This window comes from Phyllobates terribilis, unplaced genomic scaffold (genome assembly GCF_046119375.1).
Source record: "Phyllobates terribilis strain yellow unplaced genomic scaffold, ASM4611937v1 Scaffold_1__5_contigs__length_1240528914, whole genome shotgun sequence".
Lineage (NCBI taxonomy): Eukaryota > Metazoa > Chordata > Amphibia > Anura > Dendrobatidae > Phyllobates > Phyllobates terribilis.
The window spans coordinates 880,586,585-880,610,463 of NW_027362761.1; the positions used below are offsets into that span (position 1 = coordinate 880,586,585).

The 23,879-nt window shown below is 34.7% G+C and overlaps 1 protein-coding gene across 5 annotated transcripts in view; it reads left to right on the forward strand.

Moving 5' to 3' along the window:
• The window catches only part of PDE5A (phosphodiesterase 5A), a 505,280-nt gene that overhangs the window by 155,479 nt on the left and 325,922 nt on the right, over nucleotides 1-23,879 (forward strand). For all 5 annotated transcript variants that reach the window (XM_073639709.1, XM_073639717.1, XM_073639690.1 and 2 more), the window contains one exon: nucleotides 1,201-1,290. In XM_073639709.1, coding sequence (XP_073495810.1) covers nucleotides 1,201-1,290 — 90 coding nt within the window. The remainder of the gene's footprint in view (nucleotides 1-1,200; nucleotides 1,291-23,879) is intronic.

A 23,879-nucleotide genomic window follows, 5' to 3' on the forward strand; every position in this document is an offset into this window, starting at 1 on the left:
CCATGCCGTTTGCATGGATTTATACAGTGTGACCTAGTTGTCAAGCACTTTCCAAGTGATGCTATCGCCTGGAAAGCGCTTGTCAATCTGCATGCGGAAACGCATGTGAATCCTATGTGGATCCGCATGTATTCTGCAGGAAAAACGCATGCACAATCTGCATGCGTTTTTTCTGCCAGGGAGATGCAGAAATGCTGCAGAAATTTTCTGCTTCATTTCTGCATCGTGGGCACATAGCCTTAAGGGTTTTCCAGACACACAGAACTTTTTTTTTTTTTTTTTACCACAATGGTTTTTGAAAAATAATAATCTACTATATAATCGGCTTATCCTGTCTGTCTGTCTGTCCAGGAAATCCCACGTCGCTGATTGGTCCGGCCGCGGCCAATCAGCGACGCGGGATTTCAGAACAAGATGGCGGCCGTTAGCGGCTCATCTGCCGCATGGAGGTCAGCGAAGATGCAGCCGGGAGATGACCAGCGCTAGCCGGTCATCTCCCGGCTGCTCGCAGCAGAAGTACCCCGACTGGCGGCCTAGGCGGCGCCGCTCCCCAGTCGTCCCTTCACACTTGTCGTCGGGATATCAGCGGCCCTACCCGCTGATCTCCCGACGGTAGCCGCATGGAGGTCAGCGGCGATGCAGCCGGGAGATGACCGTCGCTGGCCGGTCATCTCCCGGCTGCTCGCAGCGGAAGTACTCGCAGCGGAAGTACCCGCACAAGCAGCGCCGCTCCCCGATCCTCACTAACACGGTTCCCATGGCTCTATCAAGCAAAAATAAATTTCTCTTGGAAGAAGAGAAAAAAAAAAAAAAAAGAACAAAGAAGACAATTGGCTCTGTAGAAGGTGTTAAAATTAGTGCACATACCAGCTCTCTCTCATGCTGATGTTTTAGCTACCAGAGCTTTAATGATTGGGTTTGTAATACAGTACATTTGATTATTGTCCAAATATTTTTGGGCTATCCTTTCAAATACTTGTGCCTGGATTCCGTCTTCCCTCTCTGGTGAGTCCACCTGTTGAATGGTTGACAAATCGTATAGTATAGAGAAGATGTTCGTTTTCTACAATGCTTCTTTTATTAGCCGCAGCCGTTGAGTATTTACGCTGGAATGTCGGTCGTCTCATCAGATTTTCCAAATGATAAATCAGTTCTAATCATTTATCTAATTAGACAATGTTGTTTTCTCTTTTTTTTCAGGATTCCAGATTCAATGCGGAAGTTGACCAAATTACTGGTTACAAAACACAAAGTATCCTTTGTATGCCAATTAAGAACCACAGAGAAGAGGTAAGCCAAGCAATTTTTCCCTTAAATGTTCCCATTTCCTGAGCACATAGGCTAGCAAGGCAGACTTACACTAACCGCTGTTATATACTATATAAAGAGTGTCTTTCACCAATGAATACATTTGAAGAGGAATTTTATTGTAGTAACCCTTAAAGTACCAGAGTTGTTTGCAACACTGTCCCCAAGTATGACACAAATAATACTACATAACATTCCCACTATAACAAATAAAGCACCATAACACTGTCCTCCATGTATTAGACAAATAATACTGCATAACATTCCCAATATAATAAATAAAGCACCATAACACTGCCCTCCATGTATTAGACAAATAATACTGCATAACATTCCCAATATAATAAATAAAGCACCATAACACTGTCCTCCATGTATGACACAAAAATACTGAATAACATTCCCACTATAATAAAAAAAGCACCATAACACTGTCCTCCATGTATGAGACAAATAATACTGCATAACATTCCCACTATAATAAATAAAGCACCAAAACACTGTCCTCCATGTATGAGACAAATAATACTGCATAACATTCCCACTATTATAAATAAAGCACCATAACACTGTTCTCCATGTATGACACAAATAATACTGCATAACATTCCCACTATAATAAATAAAGCACCATAACACTGTTCTCCATGTATGAGACAAATAATACTGCATAACATTCCCACTATAATAAATAAAGCACCATAGCACTGTCCTCCATGTATGAGACAAATAATACTGCATAACATTCCCACTATAATAAATAAAGCACCATAGCACTGTCCTCCATGTATGACACAAATAATACTGAATAACATTCCAACTATAATAAATAAAGCACCATAGCACTGTCCTCCATGTATGAGACAAATAATACTGCATAACATTCCCACTATAACAAATAAAGCACCATAGCACTGTCCTCCATGTATGACACAAATAATACTGAATAACATTCCCACTATAATAAATAAAGCACCATACCACTGTCCTCCATGTATGAGACGAATAATACTGCATAACATTCCCACTATAATAAATAAAGCACCATAGCACTGTCCTCCATGTATGACACAAATAATACTGAATAACATTCCCACTATAATAAATAAAGCACCATAACACTGTCCTCCATGTATGAGACAAATAATACTGAATAACATTCCCACTATAATAAATAAAGCACCATAGCACTGTCCTCCATGTATGAGACAAATAATACTGCATAACATTCTACCTATAATAAATAAAGCAACATAACACTGTCCTCCATGTATGACACAAATAATACTGAATAACATTCCAACTATAATAAATAAAGCACCATAGCACTGTCCTCCATGTATGAGACAAATAATACCGAATAACATTCCAACTATAATAAATAAAGCACCATAACACTGTCCTCCATGTATGAGACAAATAATACTGAATAACATTCCAACTATAATAAATAAAGCACCATAGCACTGTCCTCCATGTATGAGACAAATAATACCGAATAACATTCCAACTATAATAAACAAAAGCACCATAGCACTGTCCTCCATGTATGAGACAAATAATACTGAATAACATTCCAACTATAATAAATAAAGCACCATAGCACTGTCCTCCATGTATGAGACAAATAATACCGAATAACATTCCCACTATAATAAATAAAGCACCATAGCACTGTCCTCCATGTATGAGACAAATAATACTGCATAACATTCCCACTATAATAAATAAAGCACCATAGCACTGTCCTCCATGTATGAGACAAATAATACTGCATAACATTCCAACTATAATAAATAAAGCACCATAGCACTGTCCTCCATGTATGAGACAAATAATACCGAATAACATTCCCACTATAATAAATAAAGCACCATAGCACTGTCCTCCATGTATGACACAAATAATACTGAATAACATTCCAACTATAATAAATAAAGCACCATAGCACTGTCCTCCATGTATGAGACGAATAATACTGCATAACATTCCCACTATAATAAATAAAGCACCATAGCACTGTCCTCCATGTATGACACAAATAATACTGAATAACATTCCCACTATAATAAATAAAGCACCATAACACTGTCCTCCATGTATGAGACAAATAATACTGAATAACATTCCCACTATAATAAATAAAGCACCATAGCACTGTCCTCCATGTATGAGACAAATAATACTGCATAACATTCCACCTATAATAAATAAAGCAACATAACACTGTCCTCCATGTATGACACAAATAATACTGAATAACATTCCCACTATAATAAATAAAGCACCATAGCACTGTCCTCCATGTATGACACAAATAATACCGAATAACATTCCAACTATAATAAATAAAGCACCATAACACTGTCCTCCATGTATGAGACAAATAATACTGCATAACATTCCCACTATAACAAATAAAGCACCATAGCACTGTCCTCCATGTATGACACAAATAATACTGAATAACATTCCAACTATAATAAATAAAGCACCATAACACTGTCCTCCATGTATGACACAAAAATACTGAATAACATTCCCACTATAACAAATAAAGCACCATAACACTGTCCTCCATGTATGAGACAAATAATACTGAATAACATTCCCACTATAACAAATAAAGCACCATAGCACTGTCCTCCATGTATGACACAAATAATACTGAATAACATTCCCATTATAACAAATAAAGCACCATAACACTGTCCTCCATGTATGACTCAAAAATACTGAATAACATTCCCACTATAATAAATAAAGCACCATAAGGCTGCGTGCCCACGTAGCGTTTTTCAAGCGTTTATGCTGCGGAATTTCCGCAGCGTAAACGCTTGTTAAACGCTAGGTAAACCGCACCCCATTGTCCCCAAGGGGATTCCGCAAGTTCTATGCACATGCTGCGGATTTTTCCGCAGCGTTTATGCTGCGTTCAAAAATCCGCAGCATGTTCATTAATTTTGCGTTTCCGCAAGCGGAATTGCCTTTTGCAATGCATTAAAAAACGCAAGGCAATTCCGCATGTGGAAAACGCGCGATAAACGCGTGCGGAATTCCGCATGCGTTTTTACTTGCAGAAATGAAGCAGAAATTTTCTGCTTCATTTCTGCATCGTGGGCACATAGCCTAACACTGTCCTCCATGTATGAGACAAATAATACTGCATAACATTCCCACTATAATAAATAAAGCGCCATAACACTGTCCTCCATGTATGAGACAAATAATACTGCATAACATTCCCACTATAACAAATAAAGCACCATAACACTGTTCTCCATGTATTAGACAAATAATACTGAATAACATTCCCACTATAACAAATAAAGCACCATAACACTGTTCTCCATGTATTAGACAAATAATACTGCATAACATTCCCACTATAATAAAGCGCCATAACACTGTCCTCCATGTATGAGACAAATAATACTGCATAACATTCCCAGTATAATAAATAAAGCACCATAACACTGTCCTCCATGAATGAGACAAATAATACTCCATAACATTCCCACTATAATAAATAAAGCACCATAACACTGTCCCCATGTATGAGACAAATAATACTGCATAAGATTCCCACTATAATAAATAAAGCACCATAACACTGTCCTCCATGTATGACACAAAAATACTGAATAACATTCCCATTATAACAAATAAAGCACCATAACACTGTCCTCCATGTATGAGACAAATAATACTGCATAACATTCCCACTATAATAAATAAAGCACCATAACACTGTCCTCCATGTATGACACAAAAATACTGAATAACATTCCCACTATAATAAATAAAGCACCATAACACTGTCCTCCATGTATGAGACAAATAATACTGCATAACATTCCCACTATAACAAATAAAGCACCATAACACTGTCCCCATGTATGAGACAAATAATACTGCATAACATTCCCACTATAATAAATAAAGCACCATAACACTGTCCTCCATGTATGAGACAAATAATACTGCATAACATTCCCACTATAATAAATAAAGCACCATAACACTGTCCTCCATGTATGACACAAAAATACTGAATAACATTCCCACTATAATAAATAAAGCACCATAGCACTGTCCTCCATGTATGAGACAAATAATACTGCATAACATTCCCACTATAATAAATAAAGCACCATAACACTGTCCTCCATGTATGAGACAAATAATACTGCATAACATTCCCACTATAACAAATAAAGCACCATAGCACTATCCTCCATGTATGACACAAAAATACTGAATAACAATCCCACTATAATAAATAAAGCACCATAACACTGTCCTCCATGTATGACACAAAAATACTGAATAACAATCCCACTATAATAAATAAAGCACCATAACACTGTCCTCCATGTATGACACAAATAATACTGAATAACATTCCCACTATAATAAATAAAGCACCATAACACTGTCCTCCATGTAGGAGACAAATAATACTGAATAACATTCCCACTATAATAAATAAAGCACCATAGCACTGTCCTCCATGTATGACACAAAAATACTGAATAACATTCCCACTATAATAAATAAAGCACCATAGCACTGTCCTCCATGTATGACACAAAAATACTGAATAACATTCCCACTATAATAAATAAAGCACCATAGCACTATCCTCCATGTATGAGACAAATAATACTGCATAACATTCCCACTATAATAAATAAAGCACCATAGCACTGTCCTCCATGTATGACACAAAAATACTGAATAACATTCCCACTATAATAAATAAAGCACCATAGCACTGTCCTCCATGTATGAGACAAATAATACTGCATAACATTCCCACTATAATAAATAAAGCACCATAACACTGTCCTCCATGTATGAGACAAATAATACTGCATAACATTCCCACTATAACAAATAAAGCACCATAGCACTGTCCTCCATGTAAGAGACAAATAATACTGCATAACATTCCCACTATAATAAATAAAGCACCATAGCACTGTCCTCCATGTATGACACAAAAATACTGAATAACATTCCCACTATAATAAATAAAGCACCATAGCACTGTCCTCCATGTAAGAGACAAATAATACTGCATAACATTCCCACTATAATAAATGAAGCACCATAACACTGTCCTCCATGTATGAGACAAATAATACTGAATAACATTCCCACTATAATAAATAAAGCACCATAGCACTGTCCTCCATGTATGACACAAAAATACTGAATAACATTCCCACTATAATAAATAAAGCACCATAACACTGTCCTCCATGTATGACACAAATAATACTGAATAACATTCCCACTATAATAAATAAAGCACCATAACACTGTCCTCCATGTATGAGACAAATAATACTGAATAACATTCCCACTATAATAAATAAAGCACCATAGCACTGTCCTCCATGTATGACACAAAAATACTGAATAACATTCCCACTATAATAAATAAAGCACCATAACACTGTCCTCCATGTATGAGACAAATAATACTGAATAACATTCCCACTATAATAAATAAAGCACCATAGCACTGTCCTCCATGTATGACACAAAAATACTGAATAACATTCCCACTATAATAAATAAAGCACCATAGCACTGTCCTCCATGTATGAGACAAATAATACTGCATAACATTCCCACTATAATAAATAAAGCACCATAACACTGTCCTCCATGTATGAGACAAATAATACTGCATAACATTCCCACTATAATAAATAAAGCACCATAGCACTGTCCTCCATGTATGAGACAAATAATACTGCATAACATTCCCACTATAATAAATAAAGCACCATAACACTGTCCTCCATGTATGAGACAAATAATACTGAATAACATTCCCACTATAATAAATAAAGCACCATAACACTGTCCTCTATGTATGAGACAAATAATACTGCATAACATTCCCACTATAATAAATAAAGCACCATAACACTGTCCTCCATGTATGATACAAAAATACTGAATAACATTCCCACTATAATAAATAAAGCACCTTAGCACTGTCCTCCATGTATGAGACAAATAATACTGCATAACATTCCCACTATAACAAATAAAGCACCATAGCACTGTCCTCCATGTATGAGACAAATAATACTGCATAACATTCCCACTATAACAAATAAAGCACCATATCACTGTCCTCTATGTATGAGACAAATAATACTGCATAACATTCCCACTATAATAAATAAAGCACCATAACACTGTCCTCCATGTATGACACAAAAATACTGAATAACATTCCCACTATAATAAATAAAGCACCATAGCACTGTCCTCCATGTATGAGACAAATAATACTGCATAACATTCCCACTATAACAAATAAAGCACCATAACACTGTCCTCTATGTATGACACAAATAATACTGAATAACATTCCCACTATAATAAATAAAGCACGATAGCACTGTCCTCCATGTATGACACAAATAATACTGCATAACATTCCCACTATAATAAATAAAGCACCTTAGCACTGTCCTCCATGTATGAGACAAATAATACTGCATAACATTCCCACTATAATAAATAAAGCACCATAGCACTGTCCTCCATGTATGACACAAAAATACTGAATAACATTCCCACTATAATAAATAAAGCACCATAACACTGTCCTCCATGTATGAGACAAATAATACTGCATAACATTCCCACTATAATAAATAAAGCACCATAACACTGTCCTCCATGTATGAGACAAATAATACTGAATAACATTCCCACTATAATAAATAAAGCACCATAGCACTGTCCTCCATGTATGAGACAAATAATACTGAATAACATTCCCACTATAACAAATAAAGCACCATAACACTGTCCTCCATGTATGAGACAAATAATACTGCATAACATTCCCACTATAATAAATAAAGCACCATAACACTGTCCTCTATGTATGACACAAATAATACTGCATAACATTCCAACTATAATAAATAAAGCACCATAGCACTGTCCTCCATGTATGAGACAAATAATACTGAATAACATTCCCACTATAATAAATAAAGCACCATAGCACTGTCCTCCATGTATGAGACAAATAATACTGAATAACATTCCCACTATAACAAATAAAGCACCATAACACTGTCCTCCATGTATGAGACAAATAATACTGCATAACATTCCCACTATAACAAATAAAGCACCATAACACTGTCCTCCATGTATGACACAAAAATACTGAATAACATTCCCACTATAATAAATAAAGCACCATAACACTGTCCTCCATGTATGAGACAAATAATACTGCCTAACATTCCCACTATAATAAATAAAGCACCATAACACTGTCCTCCATGTATGAGACAAATAATACTGAATAACATTCCCACTATAATAAATAAAGCACCATAACGCTGCGTGCCCACGTAGCGTTTTTCAAGCGTTTATGCTGCGGAATTTCCGCAGCGTAAACGCTTCTTAAACGCTAGGTAAACCGCACCCCATTGTCACCATGGGGATTCCGCAAGTTCTATGCACATGCTGCGGATTTTTCCGCAGCGTTTATGCTGCGTTCAAAAATCCGCAGCATGTTCATTAATTTTGCGTTTCCGCAAGCGGAATTGCCTTTTGCAATGCATTAAAAAACGCAAGGCAATTCCGCATGTGGAAATCGCGCGATAAACGCGTGCGGAATTCCGCATGCGTTTTTACTTGCAGAAATGAAGCAGAAATTTTCTGCTTCATTTCTGCATCGTGGGCACATAGCCTAACACTGTCCTCCATATATGAGACAAATAATACTGCATAACATTCCCACTATAATAAATAAAGCACCATAACACTGTCCTCCATGTATGATACAAAAATACTGAATAACATTCCCACTATAATAAATAAAGCACCATAGCACTGTCCTCCATGTATGAGACAAATAATACTGAATAACATGTCTCACTATAATAAATAAAGCACCATAGCACTGTCCTCCATGTATGAGACAAATAATACTGCATAACATTCCCACTATAACAAATAAAGCACCATAGCACTGTCCTCTATGTATGAGACAAATAATACTGCATAACATTCCCACTATAATAAATAAAGCACCATAACACTGTCCTCCATGTATGACACAAAAATACTGAATAACATTCCCACTATAATAAATAAAGCACCATAGCACTGTCCTCCATGTATGAGACAAATAATACTGCATCACATTCCCACTATAACAAATAAAGCACCATAACACTGTCCTCCATGTATGACACAAAAATACTGAATAACATTCCCACTCTAATAAATAAAGCACCATAACACTGTCCTCCATGTATGAGACAAATAATACCGAATAACATTCCCACTATAATAAATAAAGCACCATAGCACTGTCCTCCATGTATGAGACAAATAATACTGCATCACATTCCCACTATAACAAATAAAGCACCATAACACTGTCCTCCATGTATGACACAAAAATACTGAATAACATTCCCACTATAACAAATAAAGCACCATAGCACTGTCCTCCATGTATGAGACAAATAATACTGAATAACATTCCCACTATAATAAATAAAGCACCATAACACTGTCCTCTATGTATGACACAAATAATACTGAATAACATTCCCACTATAATAAATAAAGCAACATAGCACTGTCCTCCATGTATGACACAAATAATACTGCATAACATTCCCACTATAATAAATAAAGCACCATAGCACTGTCCTCCAAGTATGACACAAAAATACTGAATAACATTCCCACTATAATAAATAAAGCACCATAACACTGTCCTCCATGTATGAGACAAATAATACTGCATAACATTCCCACTATAATAAATAAAGCACCATAACACTGTCCTCCGTGTATGACACAAATAATACTGCATAACATTCCAACTATAATAAATAAAGCACCATAGCACTGTCCTCCATGTATGAGACAAATAATACTGAATAACATTCCCACTATAACAAATAAAGCACCATAACACTGTCCTCCATGTATGAGAAAAATAATACTGCATAACATTCCCACTATAACAAATAAAGCACCATAACACTGTCCTCCATGTATGACACAAAAATACTGAATAACATTCCCACTATAATAAATAAAGCACCATAACACTGTCCTCCATGTATGACACAAAAATACTGAATAACATTCCCACTATAATAAATAAAGCACCATAACGCTGCGTGCCCACGTAGCGTTTTTCAAGCGTTTATGCTGCGGAATTTCCGCAGCGTAAACGCTTCTTAAACGCTAGGTAAACCGCACCCCATTGTCACCAAGGGGATTCCGCAAGTTCTATGCACATGCTGCGGATTTTTCCGCAGCGTTTATGCTGCGTTCAAAAATCCGCAGCATGTTCATTAATTTTGCGTTTCCGCAAGCGGAATTGCCTTTTGCAATGCATTAAAAAACGCAAGGCAATTCCGCATGTGGAAATCGCGCAATAAACGCGTGCGGAATTCCGCATGCGTTTTTACTTGCAGAAATGAAGCAGAAATTTTCTGCTTCATTTCTGCATCGTGGGCACATAGCCTAACACTGTCCTCCATGTATGAGACAAATAATACTGCATAACATTCCCACTATAATAAATAAAGCGCCATAACACTGTCCTCCATGTATGAGACAAATAATACTGCATAACATTCCCACTATAATAAATAAAGCACCATAACACTGTTCTCCATGTATTAGACAAATAATACTGCATAACATTCCCAGTAAAATAAATAAAGCACCATAACACTGTCCTCCATGTATGAGACAAATAATACTCCATAACATTCCCACTATAATAAATAAAGCACCATAACACTGTCCCCATGTATGAGACAAATAATACTGCATAACATTCCCACTATAATAAATAAAGCACCATAACACTGTCCTCCATGTATGACACAAAAATACTGAATAACATTCCCACTATAATAAATAAAGCACCATAACACTGTCCTCCATGTATGAGACAAATAATACTGCATAACATTCCCACTATAATAAATAAAGCACCATAACACTGTCCTCCATGTATGACACAAAAATACTGAATAACATTCCCACTATAATAAATAAAGCACCATAACACTGTCCTCCATGTATGAGACAAATAATACTGAATAACATTCCCACTATAATAAATAAAGCGCCATAACACTGTCCTCCATGTATGAGACAAATAATACTGCATAACATTCCCACTATAATAAATAAAGCACCATAACACTGTTCTCCATGTATTAGACAAATAATACTGCATAACATTCCCAGTAAAATAAATAAAGCACCATAACACTGTCCTCCATGTATGAGACAAATAATACTCCATAACATTCCCACTATAATAAATAAAGCACCATAACACTGTCCCCATGTATGAGACAAATAATACTGCATAACATTCCCACTATAATAAATAAAGCACCATAACACTGTCCTCCATGTATGACACAAAAATACTGAATAACATTCCCACTATAATAAATAAAGCACCATAACACTGTCCTCCATGTATGAGACAAATAATACTGCATAACATTCCCACTATAACAAATAAAGCACCATAACACTGTCCCCATGTATGAGACAAATAATACTGCATAACATTCCCACTATAATAAATAAAGCACCATAACACTGTCCCCATGTATGAGACAAATAATACTGCATAACATTCCCACTATAATAAATAAAGCACCATAACACTGTCCTCCATGTATGACACAAAAATACTGAATAACATTCCCACTATAATAAATAAAGCACCATAACACTGTCCTCCATGTATGAGACAAATAATACTGCATAACATTCCCACTATAACAAATAAAGCACCATAACACTGTCCTCCATGTATGACACAAATAATACTGCATAACATTCCCACTATAACAAATAAAGCACCATAGCACTGTCCTCCATGTATGATACAAATAATACTGCATAACATTCCCACTATAATAAATAAAGCACCATAACACTGTCCTCCATGTATGACACAAAAATACTGAATAACATTCCCACTATAATAAATAAAGCACCATAACACTGTCCTCCATGTATGAGACAAATAATACTGCATAACATTCCCACTATAACAAATAAAGCACCATAACACTGTCCTCCATGTATGAGACAAATAATACTGCATAACATTCCCACTATAACAAATAAAGCACCATAACACTGTCCTCCATGTATGATACAAATAATACTGCATAACATTCCCACTATAATAAATAAAGCACCATAGCACTGTCCTCCATGTATGATACAAATAATACTGCATAACATTCCCACTATAATAAATAAAGCTCCATAACACTGTCCTCCATGTATGACACAAAAATACTGAATAACATTCCCACTATAATAAATAAAGCACCATAACACTGTCCTCCATGTATGAGACAAATAATACTGCATAACATTCCCACTATAACAAATAAAGCACCATAACACTGTCCTCCATGTATGAGACAAATAATACTGCATAACATTCCCACTATAATAAATAAAGCACCATAACACTGTCTTCCATGTATGAGACAAATAATACTGCATAACATTCCCACTATAATAAATAAAGCACCATAACACTGTCCTCCATGTATGAGACAAATAATACTGCATAACATTCCCACTATAATAAATAAAGCACCATAACACTGTCCTCCATGTATGAGACAAATAATACTGAATAACATTCCCACTATAATAAATACAGCACCATAACACTGTCCTCCATGTATGAGACAAATAATACTGCATAACATTCCCACTATAATAAATAAAGCACCATAACACTGTCCTCCATGTATGACACAAAAATACTGAATAACATTCCCACTATAATAAATAAAGCACCATAACACTGTCCTCCATGTATGAGACAAATAATACTGAATAACATTCCCACTATAATAAATAAAGCACCATAACACTGTCCCCATGTATGAGACAAATAATACTGAATAACATTCCCACTATAATAAATAAAGCACCATAGCACTGTCCTCCATGTATGAGACAAATAATACTGAATAACATTCCCACTATAATAAATAAAGCACCATAACACTGTCCTCCATGTATGAGACAAATAATACTGCATAAAATTCCCACTATAATAAATAAAGCACCATAGCACTGTCCTCCATGTATGAGACAAATAATACTGCATAACATTCCCACTATAATAAATAAAGCACCATAACACTGTCCTCCATGTATGACACAAAAATACTGAATAACATTCCCACTATAATAAATAAAGCACCATAACACTGTCCTCCATGTATGAGACAAATAATACTGCATAACATTCCCACTATAATAAATAAAGCACCATAACACTGTCCTCCATGTATGAGACAAATAATACTGCATAACATTCCCACTATAATAAATAAAGCACCATAACACTGTCCTCCATGTATGACACAAAAATACTGAATAACATTCCCACTATAATAAATAAAGCACCATAGCACTGTCCTCCATGTATGAGACGAATAATACTGCATAACATTCCCACTATAATAAATAAAGCACCATAACACTGTCCTCCATGTATGAGACAAATAATACTGCATAACATTCCCACTATAATAAATAAATCTGCATAACACTGTCCTCCATGTATGACACAAAAATACTGAATAACATTCCCACTATAATAAATAAAGCACCATAGCACTGTCCTCCATGTATGTGACAAATAATACTGAATAACATACACACTATAATAAATAAAGCACCATAGCACTGTCCTCCATGTATGAGACAAATAATACTGAATAACATTCCCACTATAATAAATAAAGCACCATAGCACTGTCCTCCATGTATGAGACAAATAATACTGCATAACATTCCCACTATAATAAATAAAGCACCATAGCACTGTCCTCCATGTATGAGACAAATAATACTGAATAACATTCCAACTATAATAAATAAAGCACCATAGCACTGTCCTCCATGTATGAGACAAATAATACTGAATAACATTCCCACTATAATAAATAAAGCACCATAGCACTGTCCTCCATGTATGAGACAAATAATACTGAATAACATTCCCACTATAATAAATAAAGCACCATAGCACTGTCCTCCATGTATGAGACAAATAATACTGAATAACATTCCCACTATAATAAATAAAGCACCATAGCACTGTCCTCCATGTATGAGACAAATAATACTGCATAACATTCCCACTATAATAAATAAAGCACCATAGCACTGTCCTCCATGTATGAGACAAATAATACTGAATAACATTCCAACTATAATAAATAAAGCACCATAGCACTGTCCTCCATGTATGAGACAAATAATACTGCATAACATTCCCACTATAATAAATAAAGCACCATAGCACTGTCCTCCATGTATGAGACAAATAATACTGAATAACATTCCAACTATAATAAATAAAGCACCATAGCACTGTCCTCCATGTATGAGACAAATAATACTGCATAACATTCCCACTGTAATAAATAAAGCACCATAACACTGTCCTCCATGTATGAGACAAATAATACTGAATAACATTCCCACTATAACAAATAAAATACCCTAACACTGTCCTCTATGTATGAGACAAATAATACTGCATAACATGCCCACTATAATAAATACAGCACCATAACACTGTCCTCCATGTAGGAGACAAATAATACTGAATGACATTCCCACTATAATAAATACAGCACCATAGCACTGTCCTCCATGTATGAGACAAATAATACTGCATAACATTCCCACTATAATAAATAAAGCACCATAACACTGTCCTCCATGTATGACACAAAAATACTGAATAACATTCCCACTATAATAAATAAAGCACCATAACACTGTCCTCCATGTATGACACAAAAAATACTGAATAACATTCCCACTATAATAAATAAAGCACCATAACACTGTCCTCCATGTATGAGACAAATAATACTGCATAACATTCCCACTATAACAAATAAAGCACCATAGCACTGTACTCTATGTATGACACAAATAATACTGCATAACATTCCCACTATAATATATAAAGTACCATAACACTGTCCTCCATGTATGACACAAAAATACTGAATAACATTCCCACTATAATAAATAAAGCACCATAGCACTGTCCTCCATGTATGAGACAAATAATACTGAATAACATTCCCACTATAATAAATAAAGCACCATAACACTGTCCTCCATGTATGAAACAAAAATACTGAATAACATTCCCACTATAATAAATAAAGCACCATAACACTGTCCTCCATGTATGACACAAAAATACTGAATAACATTCCCACTATAATAAATAAAGCACCATAACACTGTCCTCCATGTATGAGACAAATAATACTGCATAACATTCCCACTATAATAAATAAAGCACCATAGCACTGTCCTCCATGTATGAGACAAATAATACTGCATAACATTCCCACTATAACAAATAAAGCACCATAACACTGTCCTCCATGTATGAGACAAATAATACAGCATAACATTCCCACTATAATAAATAAAGCACCATAGCACTGTCCTCCATGTATGACACAAATAATACTGAATAACATTCCCACTATAATAAATAAAGCACCATAGCACTGTCCTCCATGTATGACACAAAAATACTGAATAACATTCCCACTATAATAAATAAAGCACCATAACACTGTCCTCCATGTATGAGACAAATAATACTGCATAACATTCCCACTATAATAAATAAAGCACCATAGCACTGTCCTCCATGTATGACACAAATAATACTGAATAACATTCCCACTATAATAAATAAAGCACCATAACACTGTCCTCCATGTATGACACAAAAATACTGAATAACATTCCCACTATAATAAATAAAGCACCATAACACTGTCCTCCATGTATGAGACAAATAATACTGCATAACATTCCCACTATAATAAATAAAGCACCATAGCACTGTCCTCCATGTATGAGACAAATAATACTGCATAACATTCCCACTATAACAAATAAAGCACCATAACACTGTCCTCCATGTATGAGACAAATAATACAGCATAACATTCCCACTATAATAAATAAAGCACCATAGCACTGTCCTCCATGTATGACACAAAAATACTGAATAACATTCCCACTATAATAAATAAAGCACCATAACACTGTCCTCCATGTATGAGACAAATAATACTGCATAACATTCCCACTATAATAAATAAAGCACCATAGCACTGTCCTCCATGTATGAGACAAATAATACTGCATAACATTCCCACTATAACAAATAAAGCACCATAACACTGTCCTCCATGTATGAGACAAATAATACAGCATAACATTCCCACTATAATAAATAAAGCTCCATAACACTGTCCTCCATGTATGACACAAATAATACTGAATAACATTCCCACTATAATAAATAAAGCACCATAGCACTGTCCTCCATGTATGACACAAAAATACTGAATAACATTCCCACTATAATAAATAAAGCACCATAGCACTGTCCTCCATGTATGACATAAATAATACTGAATAACATTCCCACTATAATAAATAAAGCACCATAACACTGTCCTCCATGTATGACACAAAAATACTGAATAACATTCCCACTATAATAAATAAAGCACCATAACACTGTCCTCCATGTATGAGACAAATAATACTGCATAACATTCCCACTATAATAAATAAAGCACCATAGCACTGTCCTCTATGTATGAGACAAATAATACTGCATAACATTCCCACTATAATAAATAAAGCTCCATAACACTGTCCTCCATGTATGAGACGAATAATACTGCATAACATTCCACCTATAATAAATAAAGCACCATAGCACTGTCCTCCATGTATGAGACAAATAATACTGCATAACATTCCCACTATAATAAATAAAGCTCCATAACACTGTCCTCCATGTATGAGACAAATAATACTGCATAACATTCCCACTATAATAAATAAAGCACCATAGCACTGTCCTCTATGTATGAGACAAATAATACTGCATAACATTCCCAATATAATAAATAAAGCTCCATAACACTGTCCTCCATGTATGAGACAAATAATACTGCATAATATTCCCACTATAATAAATAAAGCACCATAACACTGTCCTCCATGTATGACACAAAAATACTGAATAACATTCCCACTATAATAAATAAAGCACCATAGCACTGTCCTCCATGTATGAGACAAATAATACTGAATAACATTCCCACTATAATAAATAAAGCACCATAACACTGTCCTCCATGTATGACACAAAAATACTGCATAACATTCCCACTATAACAAATAAAGCACCATAACACTGTCCTCCATGTATGAGACAAATAATACAGCATAACATTCCCACTATAATAAATAAAGCACCATAGCACTGTCCTCCATGTATGACACAAATAATACTGAATAACATTCCCACTATAATAAATAAATCACCATAACACTGTCCTCCATGTATGACACAAATAATACTGCATAACATTCCCACTATAATAAATAAAGCAACATAGCACTGTCCTCCATGTATGACACAAATAATACTGAATAACATTCCCACTATAATAAATAAAGCACCATAGCACTGTCCTCCATGTATGACACAAATAATACTGCATAACATTCCCACTATAATAAATAAAGCTCCATAACACTGTCCTCCATGTATGACACAAATAATACTGAATAACATTCCCACTATAATAAATAAAGCACCATAGCACTGTCCTCCATGTATGACACAAAAATACTGAATAACATTCCCACTATAATAAATAAAGCACCATAGCACTGTCCTCCATGTATGACATAAATAATACTGAATAACATTCCCACTATAATAAATAAAGCACCATAACACTGTCCTCCATGTATGACACAAAAATACTGAATAACATTCCCACTATAATAAATAAAGCACCATAACACTGTCCTCCATGTATGAGACAAATAATACTGCATAACATTCCCACTATAATAAATAAAGCTCCATAACACTGTCCTCCATGTATGAGACAAATAATACTGCATAACATTCCCACTATAATAAATAAAGCACCATAGCACTGTCCTCTATGTATGAGACAAATAATACTGCATAACATTCCCAATATAATAAATAAAGCTCCATAACACTGTCCTCCATGTATGAGACAAATAATACTGCATAATATTCCCACTATAATAAATAAAGCACCATAACACTGTCCTCCATGTATGACACAAAAATACTGAATAACATTCTCACTATAATAAATAAAGCACCATAGCACTGTCCTCCATGTATGAGACAAATAATACTGAATAACATTCCCACTATAATAAATAAAGCACCATAGCACTGTCCTCCATGTATGACACAAAAATACTGAATAACATTCCCACTATAATAAATAAAGCACCAAAACACTGTCCTCCATGTATGAGACAAATAATACTGCATAACATTCCCACTATAATAAAAAAAGCACCATAGCACTGTCCTCCATGTATGAGACGAATAATACTGCATAACATTCCAACTATAATAAATAAAGCACCATAACACTGTCCTCCATGTATGAGACAAATAGTACTGAATAACATTCCAACTATAATAAATAAAGCACCATAGCACTGTCCTCCATGTATGAGACAAATAATACTGCATAACATTCCCACTATAATAAATAAAGCACCATAGCACTGTCCTCCATGTATGACACAAAAATACTGAATAACATTCCCACTATAATAAATAAAGCACCATAGCACTGTCCTCCATGTATGAGACAAATAATACTGCATAACATTCCCACTATAATAAATAAAGCTCCATAGCACTGTCCTCCATGTATGACACAAAAATACTGAATAACATTCCCACTATAATAAATAAAGCACCATAGCACTGTCCTCCATGTATGAGACAAATAATACTGCATAACATTCCCAATATAATAAATAAAGCACCATAGCACTGTCCTCCATGTATGACACAAAAATACTGAATAACATTCCCCCTATAATAAATAAAGCACCATAGCCCTGTCCTCCATGTATGAGACAAATAATACTGCATAACATTCCCACTATAATAAATAAAGCACCATAGCACTGTCCTCCATGTATGAGACAAATAATACTGCATAACATTCCCACTATAATAAATAAAGCACCATAGCACTGTTCTCCATGTATGAGACAAATAATACTGAATAACATTCCCACTATAATAAATAAAGCACCATAGCACTGTCCTCCATGTATGAGACAAATAATACTGCATAACATTCCCACTATAATAAATAAAGCACCATAACACTGTCCTCCATGTATGAGACAAATAATACTGCATAACATTCCCACTATAATAAATAAAGCACCATAGCACTGTCCTCCATGTATGAGACAAATAATACTGAATAACATTCCCACTATAATAAATAAAGCACCATAGCACTGTCCTCCATGTATGACACAAATAATACTGCATAACATTCCAACTATAATAAATAAAGCACCATAACACTGTCCTCCATGTATGACACAAATAATACTGAATAACATTCCCACTATAATAAATAAAGCTCCATAACACTGTCCTCCATGTATGAGACAAATAATACTGAATAACATTCCCACTATAATAAATAAAGCACCATAACACTGTCCTCCATGTATGAGACAAATAATACTGAATAACATTCCCACTATAATAAATAAAGCACCATAACACTGTCCTCCATGTATGAGACAAATAATACTGAATAACATTCCCACTATAATAAATAAAGCACCATAGCATTGTCCTCCATGTATGACACAAAAATACTGAATAACATTCCCACTATAATAAATAAAGCACCATAACACTGTCCTCCATGTATGAGACAAATAATACTGAATAACATTCCCACTATAATAAATAAAGCACCATAGCATTGTCCTCCATGTATGACACAAAAATACTGAATAACATTCCCACTATAATAAATAAAGCACCATAGCACTGTCCTCCATGTATGAGACAAATAATACTGCATAACATTCCCACTATAATAAATAAAGCACCATAACACTGTCCTCCATGTATGACACAAAAATACTGAATAACATTCCCACTATAATAAATAAAGCACCATAACACTGTCCTTCATGTATGACACAAAATTACTGAATAACATTCCCACTATAATAAATAAAGCACCATAAAACTGTCCTTCATGTATGACACAAAAATACTGAATAACATTCCCACTATAATAAATAAAGCACCATAACACTGTCCTCCATGTATGACACAAAATTACTGAATAACATTCCCACTATAATAAATAAAGCACCAAAACACTGTCCTCCATGTATGAGACGAATAATACTGCATAACATTCCCACTATAATAAATAAAGCACCATAGCACTGTCCTCCATGTATGAGACGAATAATACTGCATAACATTCCCACTATAATAAATAAATCACCATAGCACTGTCCTCTATGTATGAGACAAATAATACTGCATAACATTCCCACTATAATAAATAAAGCACCATAGCACTGTCCTCCATGTATGACACAAAAATACTGAATAACATTCCCACTATAACAAGTAAAGCACCATAACACTGTCCTCCATGTATGAGACAAATAATACTGAATAACATTCCCACTATAACAAATAAAGCACCATAACACTCTCCTCCATGTATGAGACAAATAATACTGCATAACATTCCCACTATAATAAATAAAGCACCATAACACTGTCCTCCATGTATGAGACAAATAATACTGCATAACATTCCCACTATAATAAATAAAGCACCATAGCACTGTCCTCCATGTATGAGACAAATAATACTGCATAACATTCCCACTATAATAAATAAAGCACCATAGCACTATCCTCCATGTATGAGACAAATAATACTGAATAACATTCCCACTATAATAAATAAAGCACCATAGCACTGTCCTCCATGTATGACACAAATAATACTGCATAACATTCCAACTATAATAAATAAAGCACCATAACACTGTCCTCCATGTATGACACAAATAATACTGAATAACATTCCCACTATAATAAATAAAGCTCCATAACACTGTCCTCCATGTATGAGACAAATAATACTGAATAACATTCCCACTATAATAAATAAAGCACCATAACACTGTCCTCCATGTATGACACAAAAATACTGAATAACATTCCCACTATAATAAATAAAGCACCATAGCACTGTCCTCCATGTATGAGACAAATAATACTGCATAACATTCCCACTATAATAAATAAAGCACCATAACACTGTCCTCCATGTATGAGACAAATAATACTGCATAACATTCCCACTATAATAAATAAAGCACCATAACACTGTCCTCCATGTATGAGACAAATAATACTGAATACCATTCCCACTATAATAAATAAAGCACCATAGCACTGTCCTCCATGTATGACACAAAAATACTGAATAACATTCCCACTATAATAAATAAAGCACCATAACACTGTCCTTCATGTATGACACAAAATTACTGAATAACATTCCCACTATAATAAATAAAGCACCATAACACTGTCCTTCATGTATGACACAAAAATACTGAATAACATTCCCACTATAATAAATAAAGCACCATAACACTGTCCTCCATGTATGACACAAAATTACTGAATAACATTCCCACTATAATAAATAAAGCACCAAAACACTGTCCTCCATGTATGAGACGAATAATACTGCATAACATTCCCACTATAATAAATAAAGCACCATAGCACTGTCCTCTATGTATGAGACAAATAATACTGCATAACATTCCCACTATAATAAATAAAGCACCATAGCACTGTCCTCCATGTATGAGACAAATAATACTGCATAACATTCCCACTATAATAAATAAAGCACCATAGCACTGTCCTCCATGTATGAGACAAATAATACTGAATAACATTCCCACTATAATAAATAAAGCACCATAGCACTGTCCTCCATGAATGAGACAAAAATACTGCATAACATTCCCACTATAATAAATAAAGCACCATAGCACTGTCCTCCATGTATGAGACAAATAATACTGAATAACATTCCCACTATATTAAATAAAGCACCATAACACTGTCCTCCATGTATGAGACAAATAATACTGAATAACATTCCCACTATAATAAATAAAGCACCATAACACTGTCCTCCATGTATGAGACAAAAATACTGAATAACATTCCCACTATAATAAATAAAGCTCCATAACACTGTCCTCCATGTATGAGACAAATAATACTGAATAACATTCCCACTATAATAAATAAAGCACCATAACACTGTCCTCCATGTATGACACAAAAATACTGAATAACATTCCCACTATAACAAGTAAAGCACCATAACACTGTCCTCCATGTATGAGACAAATAATACTGAATAATATTCCCACTATAACAAATAAAGCACCATAACACTGTCCTCCATGTATGACACAAATAATACTGAATAACATTCCCACTATAATAAATAAAGCACCATAACACTGTCCTCCATGTATGACACAAAATTACTGAATAACATTCCCACTATAATACATAAAGCACCATATCACTGTCCTCCATGTATGAGACGAATAATACTGCATAACATTCCCACTATAATAAATAAAGCACCATAACACTGTCCTCCATGTATGAGACAAATAATACTGCATAACATTCCCACTATAACAAGTAAAGCACCATAACACTGTCCTCCATGTATGACACAAAAATACTGAATAACATTCCCACTATAACAAGTAAAGCACCATAACACTGTCCTTCATGTATGACACAAAAATACTGAATAACATTCCCACTATAATAAATAAAGCACCATAACACTGTCCTTCATGTATGACACAAAATTACTGAATAACATTCCCACTATAATAAATAAAGCACCATAACACTGTCCTTCATGTATGACACAAAAATACTGAATAACATTCCCACTATAATAAATAAAGCACCATAACACTGTCCTCCATGTATGACACAAAATTACTGAATAACATTCCCACTATAATAAATAAAGCACCAAAACACTGTCCTCCATGTATGAGACGAATAATACTGCATAACATTCCCACTATAATAAATAAAGCACCATAACACTGTCCTCCATGTATGAGACGAATAATACTGCATAACATTCCCACTATAATAAATAAATCACCATAGCACTGTCCTCTATGTATGAGACAAATAATACTGCATAACATTCCCACTATAATAAATAAAGCACCATAGCACTGTCCTCCATGTATGAGACAAATAATACTGAATAACATTCCCACTATAATAAATAAAGCTCCATAGCACTATCCTCCATGTATGAGACAAATAATACTGAATAACATTCCCACTATAATAAATAAAGCACCATAACACTGTCCTCTATGTATGAGACAAATAATACTGCATAACATTCCCACTATAATAAATAAAGCACCATAACACTGTCCTCCATGTATGAGACAATAATACTGCA